General features: G+C 34.6%; 1 protein-coding gene across 1 annotated transcript; it reads right to left on the reverse strand.

Annotated features, from left to right (window-relative positions):
- Nucleotides 1-1,409: 1,409 nt before the first annotated feature.
- Nucleotides 1,410-3,242, reverse strand: LOC136230175 (thymidine kinase). Its single transcript, XM_066019150.1, has 4 exons — nucleotides 3,045-3,242; nucleotides 2,821-2,965; nucleotides 2,369-2,490; nucleotides 1,410-1,955 (listed from the first exon to the last, which is right to left on the reverse strand). Exons 1-4 carry the CDS (start codon nucleotides 3,194-3,196, stop codon nucleotides 1,691-1,693), a joined length of 684 nt encoding a protein of 227 aa, XP_065875222.1. The 5' UTR covers nucleotides 3,197-3,242; the 3' UTR covers nucleotides 1,410-1,690.
- Nucleotides 3,243-10,858: the final 7,616 nt, after the last annotated feature.

Consider the following 10,858-nt stretch of genomic DNA (forward strand, 5'->3'; position numbering starts at 1 on the left):
AAACGAAAACCCCAATAGAGATTTCAATTCTATCATAAGGGTAATTTCTAAGTAAGGTTGATATGACCTATCCTAAAGGATATAAGTTTTTTAAGAATAGTCGTTACTATGTGTGAATCTCATAATTTTCTATGAGGAGGATTAAAACTCAAAATATTTAAATCAGTGAATCTCCTAAGACGTGATTAGTGTCATTTATCCCGAGAAGCCTTTAACCGCCATAATGTTCATGTGTCGTCATACCTTGTGATTATCCAAAATTTGCAAGGTTGATACATAATTTTTTAAGGATTAATTGAGGTGCACACTATTTGATACTTGATGTACCACTTTAAGAGATATACATGTCGTGGTTTTCGTATTGAGGATGGGTTAATGAGGTCGTTTAAGGAAAAAAATCTTGTAGAATAAGAAGAGATCCGGATCAAACAAATGATCATCAACTTGAGTTGAGTCTTATAGGATTCTGACAAATGAGCAAGCCCCTGTTGTAGCAAAACAACTTTTTAGTGTTGAACAAATGATGAATTTGGTAAATGAGGACAATACAATTTTGGTAGACATATGGGAAGACTCCTTCAAAGAATTCATTGAGTGACAAATAAGTTAATGTATGGTTTAGCTCTAACGATGAAAGTGGACCCCAAATAGAAGGTGAAGTTGAAGAGGTGTCCATATTAACAAGGTTAAGATACCTAACTTGTGACAAGACCCCGAAGCCAGCTGACATTGTTCTTAAAGCAGCTGAAAATGACACAAGCCAGGACATGGTCTAGGAATGGCTCTGTTATTCCAAAACTAACAGAGACATTAATGTAATCTTTGCAGAAGTGTTATGGAATCATGCAAACTTCCGGATTATTTTCACGGAATAAATGCATTTGTTATTTGGTATTAACAATTATATCTGTGACAGATATAATTGTTAATACCAAATAACAAATGCATTTATGGCTATTGAGCATTTGTATAATATATTCACAAAAAGCATGATTTGCAATAGCTTCAACTTCCTTCATCCTCGTTTCAACTCTTAATTTTTTTTGTTTCAATTGAATAAATTTATCAAATATCTTTTGATATGTTTAACCCAATGAAAAAATGATCATTTTTTACTTCTAATGCTTTAGTTTATTCTTTGAAACGAGTTTCTTGTTTCTTTTTAAATTTTATTTTCTGAAATCTCATATTTTTTAGTGAAAGCCGAGGAAAAATGATTTTCATTCAAATGATAAATCACACAAACATAGTAATTATTGAGTTGAATAATCAAAAGTTAAAAATTCAAGGATCCGATCATCATACTCCAAAGAAACACATGATAGATTTGCATCCTCGATCTGTCTTTGAATTGGAGCGTTATCCGAATATTTAGCAAAATCTTTCAACGTATGTTAAACGGACTTGAATCCACATTTAAATTTTGTATCTATCTTCATATTAATTTAATTTTACCTTACAAAAATATAACATTGTATATATAAATTATAATATACATAAAGCACAAGTATAATTGTTCAGCAACAACCATAAAGTACCATATGAAACACCGGACTATAACTATACTATATAACTTATTTCAGAAAAAGAAAAAACTATACTATATAACAGAGAAGAGATCAGATAGAAAGTGCCTGGCAGGAGAAACATAATAACTTAAGTAGTTAAAGAATTAGAAGTTGGGGCAGCATTAATTGCAAGTTGCAGGTAGCTCAGACTGAAGTTTGCATGATTCCAGAACACTTCTTGCAGCTTCCTTGACTACTTGTCCATTAACAAAGTGTTGACGGCAGACTGGCATATAAACATCAGCACCAGCAATGAGTTCAGTTTGGGTCTCCTCTGTCTTCCTCAGTGTGAAGAAGGCTCGTTTCCCACAAAGTTCACATCTTGCAGTCAATTTGGTTACACTGTCAGCAAGTGGAATTATGCCCAAAACTGAACCAAAGCTCCTCCTGCCAAACAAATGTCTTCCTTTAAAGATTACAGTTTAACCAGGGCCGAGGAACACAGGGTCACAAAGCCTCTTTCGAACTATTTGACTCCAAGGAGAAATAAAATATAATTATTTACCGATGTATGTATAATTTCCATCTATAATTCCCTCCTATTCTTTGTACTAAATTTGGCATCACGACAGAATTTGAGACGAAACTAAGCATCGTTGATACTAATTCCCAACAGAAATAGATATGTAGTGTTTTATATATTTTCCTCCATTGACAACTCAACTATTTGTTTCTTGCTCCATCATTATCCAAAAACTAAGTCACAAGTTATACCAATTGCTCAAAATGTAGCATATAGCTGTATAGACTATAAACTGGATTTCACTCAACTACTACTGGATATTCAATTTAAAAATTACCTCAAATAATCGCCATCAAGACCAGCTACAATTACAGTCTTCCCATCAGTTTCAACAGCCTTGCAGCAGAAATCATAAAGGTCTTCAAAAAATTGAGCTTCATCAATGCCAATAACATCAATCTGTCAACAGGAAAAGATTGAGAATACTACAATAAACGCTTTATCAATACCCAATTAATCATAGACTCATAAATTCAACAACACTATAGCGAGTAGAAATACATAAACAAGTCCAATCCTAAATTGCTCAAACAAACAGTGTTTTGCCTTCTAATTCAGATAAAATAAATGTACTATTTTGAAAATTGCGCCGGAATTGTTGAGACAGAAAGAATAAAAAATGATTGTATCCCTATATTTCTTCCTTATCTATCTACAGATCAATGATAATAAAAAAACCGAACGAGAAAAATATATCTTCAGATAATTTATTTAGTGAAAATTAGATACCTTTTGGTAAGCATCATCACCAAGCTTCTTCTGAAAGGAAGTGAGATCCGGCAGTGCCAAGCAGGGAAACCTCAAGCCGTCGTGAGAAACCACTGAATCTATAGCATACCTATTGTCCTTGCTTGATTTTATCATTGCCACATTTCTACAAACAACATCAGATAGTGAAAACAGATGACAAACCCCCACAAAAAAAAAAAAAAAGAAAGATAAAAATGACAGACCTTCCATTATTGGCTTCGGAGTTGACTCGACGGAGAAGAGCGGTGGTTTTGCCGGCAAACATGGGGCCCAAGATGACGTGAATTTCACCGGCAGGTGACTTATGGTGACCCTCGATAGAGTTGAAGGAAATAGCAGATCTAAAAGCAGCCATGGATTGGAGTGAGGGAAAGAGAGAAATAAATGGAGGTGAGATTCGTGCTTGAATATAATGGAATGAGATGTGACCTTTTTAATGATTCCATTTTTGAAAAACAAAAAGAAGAGAATAATTTGGAGGGAGTTCAAATTTTGGAGGGAATTTTCATATATAATATAATATAATAAAGGAACCGAATTTTGGTGGTATGCCTCCCCACTTTTTGCTCATTATCACGTCGACACTGTTTCATTCCACACCCTTTGTTTGCTTTCTTCCCCTGTTCGATTAAATTTGTAGTTTAAGATAGTGTTTTATAAAAATGAAAATTAAGTGCCGATAAAATTAGTGTTGAATATTATAAGTGTTAAAAATATTGAGTGATATTATTATTATAAAAATATCAGTTGATAATGTTTAACTTAAAATTCAGTACTTATTTTTTCAGCACTTAATTTTCAGTTTTATCAAACAGCATCTTAGTCTAACCTATAGTATAAATTTATTTCTAATATTTTTAAATAAGATCAATTTTAGTTTTATATTATCGAAATTTTGACAAAAAAAAATAATTTGATTGTTATTTAACTTCTGCATTAAACCTTCCAAACAAATTTAAATTGAAGTAGTTTCGTGTACTTTTTGTTTGTTATTCAGTAACTATATTAGTAACATAATAAATATTTTACGCATTTTTATATATAAAACTGTGATTAATGTGTGTCAGACTTCATTTTTATCATTTTAATAAGTTTTTTATAATTGTGTTGGTAATATACTACATATCTTAGACATAATTGATTTTAAGAATGTATGAATTGATAGTTAAATAACAAGCAACCAGTCTTTTAAATTTTCGGTAATGTAGAATTAAAATTGATCTTACTTGAAAACGTTAATATTAACTTTATCTTATTTCGTATGTTATAGATAAATCTGCACTTTCCCTAAAACGTTTGAGTTCAATTTGACCGTTATCCGCTTTAACGGAAATGATAAAAGTCAGTTTTACCTATTAACGATATATTTGAGATCATAACTTTAAACCTCTTAAAAAACCTAGAATTGCTCGAACCATTCGAGTTAATATCAAACCAAATCTAATTAGGGGAATCAATATGAAATGTCATTTTTATCGATTAGATTTGAGCATATAATTAATGGTATTTCCATATGTGAATGTGCTTTGTTTTTTAAGTTTTATTTCATTTTTTGTGGCTTTATTTATATCATTTTATTTATATTATTTTATTTTCTTGTGTGTTTTTAATATATACTTTGATTGGTATAGTACTAGCATGAACACCCGTGCAATGCACGGGATATTTGAATTTAGCTAGTAACAAAAAAATCGACAACTTTGCTGTAGTTGGCAACTTGTGCCTAATAGGTAATCAAGTAACTTTAATATCAAGGTGGTTAATATGGACAACTTACAAATCGTGTGAAATAAGGAAAACTATTAGAAGAATTCAGTTTTCTATGTCAAATGAAGAACTTCTCATACATATTTTGTTATGTGTAATATGAATTCACGCATATTATAAGAGACCTAATTATTTTTTATGGAATAAGGTGTAAAAACTACCCTTAACATTAGCATCTAAGAGCCATAATACCTCTACCGTTAGAAAAGATACAATTAAAGATCTAATGTTGATAACTTAGTCCAATTTTAAACTCCAATAACAAATTTCTTTCATACTATTAAAAATTAATTTTCCCTGTCCACACGTATGTAAGTTCATACAATTTATGTGATTAAAATTGTAGCCATCTCCCATACAAAATTCAATAAAATAAGGTTCCGTTTTTTACTGATTAAAACGTTGAAGAAAAATTCAAACAAGTTAAAACGGATAGAAATAAAAATAAAATTCGGGCCCAGTCCAGTCAGGACGGGCGGGCGTCGCGCGAACGAACGAGCGCGCGCGTGTGGTATATTTGTTAAAACCTTCTTAACACAATTTAAAGGCTTCTAAAGCCCAATTCTATATATACCCACTCAAAGGGTTGTTTGTTTCCCATGTGGGATTGTAAATGTGTTCTTGAGAGCAAAGAGGTTAATGACAAATATACCCACACTTTTAAAGCTATTTCTTATTCAACACTAAAGCCATTTTATCTAACAATCCCCCACAAATGGCTTTATAAAAACATTTAAAATAGTACAAAGGAAATAATTTTCTGGGCAAATAAAACGAGTAGGACAAGGTTATGAAAACTTAAGTATCAATGTCTTTCGATTGAATTGATACGTAGTGAGATGAGGCAACAGAGTGACGTTTTGGAAGTGAATTGCTCTTGAACTTCTGAAACTTCATCTGAGACCCCCACAACACGTAAATAACCTTAAAAAAACTTTTGTTGTTCCGCGATAAAACTTTACAACGCTTTTGAAGGCCATGCGTACACCTTGGATCTTATGAGTGCTCTAGAAAGACTGCCTAAGTCTTTCATAGAAGGCGGCCCACCTCCACACTCAAGTAGGTGATCTCCAAAATGAGATCATTAAGAGTTTCTCGTAACTCAACCTTCAAAACACATCCATCAAGTCCATGAACATGAACCACCACTTAATCGGGCTATGGATTACACAATCACTATTATTTGCCATAGGAATGGGAGAGATATAGTGCATATCGAGGACAATATGGCTTCGTTTGACCACGAATGGTGTCCACCATATTTCCTTTATTCAACAGGCTTTAGTCCCATTCCCCTCGACGACTCAAGTACAACTCTTCTAGGTAATCCTTTGGTAAAGGGATCTGCTAGATTCTTTTCCGACCTCACATAGTCTAGGGCAATTACCCCATTCTTCAAGAGTTGTTTCAAAATTCCATGTCTAATGCGAATAGGTCTTCTCCTTCCATTGTAGACACTATTCTTTGCAGTACCGATAGCTGCCTGTGAATCACAATGCATTGAAATGGGTGCAGAAGAATTCCCCCACAATGGAACATCTGCTACTAGTGCCCTCAACCATTCTGCTTCTTGACTAGCTAGTTCAAGAGCTATAAATTCAGATTCCATGGTTGATCGAGCAATGCAAGTTTGCTTGGATGATTTCCAAGACACTGCACCACCACCTAGAACAAAAACATAGCCACTGGTGGAACTCACCTTATCATTGTTAGATACCCAATTTGCATCAGTATATCCTTCTAAAACAGCAGGAAATTTAGTAAAATGCAAACAATAATTCATGGTACCTCTTAAGTATTTCAATAAGCGATAAAGTGCACTCCAGTGTTCATTATTTGGACAGTGAGTATATCTACTCAATCTACTAACAGCATAAGCTATGTCCGGTCTAGTATGATTCATTAGGAACATTACACTGCCTATGATCTTAGCATATTCCTCTTGGGAGACACTATTTCCTCCCTTATTGCTTGTTAAATTTACACTAGGATCATAAGGAGTTCTAGCTGGAACTACATCAAAACTGTTAAACTTTTTCAACAGTTTTTCAACATAATGTGATTGTCCTAATGAGTACCCATTTTCTGTCTTAGTAATTTTGATGCCAAGAATTACATCCGCTTCTCCCATGTCTTTCATGTCAAAGTGAGAAGAAAGAAAGGATTTTGTGTCATTAACCACATCTAAGCTTGTCCCTAAGATAAGCATATCATCTACATATAGGCATATAATCACATAGTTCGAATCACAAGATTTAGAATAGACACATGTATCTGATCCATTAACCACATACCCATTGGAAAGTAAAACACTGTTAAATTTTTCATACCATTGTTTGGGTGCTTGTTTCAACCCATAGAGTGATTTTTTCAATTTGCACACTTTGTCCTCGTGTCCATGTATGACGTGTCCTTCTGGTTGCTGTATATAGATCTCCTCTTCTAAATCCCCATTTAGAAATGCCGTCTTTACATCCATTTGATGTATCACCAAGTTATGAATTGCTGCAATTGCAATAAGAACTCTAATAGTAGAGATTTTAGTAACAGGAGAATATGTGTCAAAATAGTCAAATCCTTTCTTTTGACTATAGCCCACTACAACTAATCTAGCCTTAAATTTTTCAATGGATCCATCAGGCCTCAATTTTCGTTTAAATATCCATTTACACCTTATAGGTCTAGAGCCTTTTGGCAGATCAACTAATTCCCATGTATGGTTGGCCATAATGGAATCTATTTCACTCTTAATAGCTTCTTTCCAAAAATCAGCATCTATAGAGGTAACAGCTTCTTTATATGTTTTTGGGTCTTCTTCTATTAGATAGGCAGACATAATCTCATCAGTAATGTTATCTGGATTTTCTAATAGAAAGGCTGAAATGAAGTCTGGTCCAAAGCTATTTTCTATTCTTCTCCTTTTGCTTCTCCTAGGTTCAAAAGCAACATCATTTTCATTCTCATCCTGAGGTAGAGATGAAGCAGACACAATTGGAGTAGGAAAAGGTAATGGAGTAGAAGCACTAGTTGCCTCGCACTGTTTGTCTTTCTTTAGGGGAAAGGTGTTTTCAAAAAACACTACATCTCTAGATTCACATATGCTATAGTCGTTCAGATTCATGAACCTATAAGCGGCACTATTTGAGGCATAACCAATGAAAACACAATCAAAGGTCTTGGGTCCTATGTTAGGCTTTCTAAAGGATGGAAATGCAACTTTAGCAAGACAACCCCAAACTCTCAAAAAATTCAAATTTGGTGCAAACCCCTTCCACAGTTCATAAGGAGTTTTATCTAATTTTTTATGAGGAACCCTATTCAGAATATAGCATGCAGATAGGACAGCTTCCCCCCACATGTTATCAGATAACCCAGAACTAATTAACATGGCATTCATCATTTCTTTAAGAGTTCTATTTTTCCTTTCAGCTATACCGTTTTGTTGAGGTGTATACGGTGCACTAGTCTCATGTACAATGCCATTATTTTCACAAAAGGACTTAAGGAAAAAAGTTCCATATTCTCCTCCCCTATCGGACCTAAGCCTTTTTATTTTCTTATCTAATTGATTTTCTACCTCTGATTTAAACTTAATGAACATATGCTCAGCCTCATCTTTTGATTTCAATAAATACACTTTGGTATATCTAGAGAAGTCATCAACAAAAGTAATGTAATATCTTTTGCCACCTTTGCTAACAGAATTTTTAAAATCAGCTAAATCAGAGTGAATTAAACCAAGCAGTTCTGTGCTTCTATTCTCAACAGGTAAGAAAGGTTTCTTTGCAAATTTTGCTTCCACACATATAGAGCATTTGGAGTTAATTTCAGAATTAGTAACATTTATAACATGCATATTTCCCAATTTTTTAATGGAGGCAAAATTTACGTGTCCTAATCTACCATGCCACAAATCAATGGATTCACTCAAGTAAACGGAAGCAGATGTAGTTGCATTAATTCCAACAGAATTCACATGGACATTGTTCAAAATAAAGAGGCCATCAGCTAGGTACCCTTTTCCCACAAAAGTCCCATTCCTAGTGAGAATAACCTTATCAGCCTCAAAGATAATTTTTAAACCAGCCTTGTTTAGTAAGCTACCAGAAATAAGATTCCTACGAAGAGCAGGCACATACAACACATTATTTAAAGACAAGCTTTTTCCAGAAGTTAACTTAATTAAAACTGTTCCTTTACCGACAACACCAGCAGTAGTGGTGTTTCCCATGTAGACGCATTCCCCATCGGCAGCGTCCTCAAAGTGATTAAACAGGTCCTTGTTTGAGCATAAGTGCCTTGTAGCTCCAGTATCTAGAACCCAGTCCGTTTTGTTTTCCACCAGATTAGCTTCAACCACAACAGCAGCAATAATTTCTTCATTTTCTACTAGATTGGATTGTGGAGCAGCTCTGTTGTTTGGATTATGATTGGTGTTCTGTTGGTTCTTCCTTTGGTAGCACTGAAATGCCTTGTGGCCAGGTTTACCACACACAAAGCATTCCACTACTTTCTTCTTCTGAATTCTTCCATTCTTCTTGAAAGGCTTGTTTTGGTTTGAGCCTTTTTGGAATTTGGTTGAAGGTCCTTTGTTCCTGTCTTTTGGCACCACAGCAGATTCAACAATATTAGCATTAATTGAAACAGACTTAGAGGAAAGTTGCTTATCTTTCATTCGATTTGCTTCTTCAGTTCTCATGTGGCTGACAAGCTCCTGAAGACTGAAGTCCTTTTTCTTATGCTTCAGATGGTTTCTGAAATCACTCCAGGAGGGTGGAAATTTTTCCAGGAGGACATTTGCTTGCAGCAAATCAGACATTGTCATGCCTTCACCCAGAACTTCAGCAACAAGATTCTCATATTCATGAATCTGATCAATGATGGGTTTTTCATCAACCATTTGATAATTGAGCCATCTTCCAACCACATACTTACGTTTTCCAGCATCATCAGACCCGTATTTTTCTTTGAGGGTATCCCAGATTTCTTTGGCAGATTTCTTATTGACAAAAATATCGAACAGTGGGTTCGACATATGATTCAGCAGATGACCCCTAACAGTTTTGTTGTCTTTTTCGTATTTTGCAGAACGGGTGTCGTACTGCTGAACAATCAGAGACATGGCAGGAGCGTTTGGGTCAGTGGGTGGTTCCTGGACAACAACATAGTCCAGTTCGAGCTGTTCAAAGAAAATTAGAATTTTCTGCGACCATCTCTTATAGTTAAGACCGTCCAGAGGTTCAAGTTTGGAAAGGTCAGGAAGGGATTTCGCAATTAAAGCAGACATGATTGCGAAATAGAAATTCGCTTTCAAATTGAGAGAAAATATATAAGGGTTACAGAAAATACGATTGGAATGAACAGAAATCGAGCTGTGCCGTGGCGGTTGCCACTGCCTTGAAAGCGATTTCGGCAGACCGAGGTGCAATCTGTAATTCCGGTCGCTCCCCAAGGTTAACACAGAAGCCTCCGAACCTGTGCACTCAAGGTCGAAGATAATAGAACAGCAAAAGGTTATTTTAAGTGCCCAGAAAGTTTGATTAAAGAGGAATATCGAAAAAACTGTGTGTTCAAGAAACTGGAAACTCATGTATTTATAGCCTTCTGAAATAAGAACGTTGGAACGTTCACTTACACGTTAGAAGGTGGAGTAAGACCAGGAGAAAAATAAGGTTCTGTTTTTGACTGATTAAAACGTTGAAGAAAAATTCAAACAAGTTAAAACGGATAGAAATAAAAATAAAATTCGGGCCCAGTCCAGTCGGGCGTCGCGCGAACGAACGAGCGAGCGCGCGCGTGTGGTATATTTGCTAAAACCTTCTTAACACAATTTAAAGGCTTCTAAAGCCCAATTCTATATATACCCACTCAAAGGGTTGTTTGTTTCCCATGTGGGATTGTAAATATGCTCTTGAGAGCAAAGAGGTTAATGACAAATATACCCACACTTTTAAAGCTATTTCTTATTCAACACTAAAGCCATTTTATCTAACATGACAATCTTCAATTTTAAAATTCAAAAACCATAATGAAAATGAAAGCAAGATCATAAGTATAATTTACCTTATATTTCTAATTAAGGTTTACATATGGATATATTTTTAAATACTGGGAAAGCCTTAAATTTAAAACTCGGCATGGTTATTAATTACCAAATTTGTTCATTAACCACAAATTCGTCATTTCATTAAAGTAAGCATTTGAAGCATAGCGTTTACCATTAGTTATAATTTTTTTTTTTTTTTGATAA

Source organism: Euphorbia lathyris, chromosome 5 (genome assembly GCF_963576675.1).
Source record: "Euphorbia lathyris chromosome 5, ddEupLath1.1, whole genome shotgun sequence".
In the NCBI taxonomy this organism is placed as follows: Eukaryota; Viridiplantae; Streptophyta; class Magnoliopsida; order Malpighiales; family Euphorbiaceae; genus Euphorbia; species Euphorbia lathyris.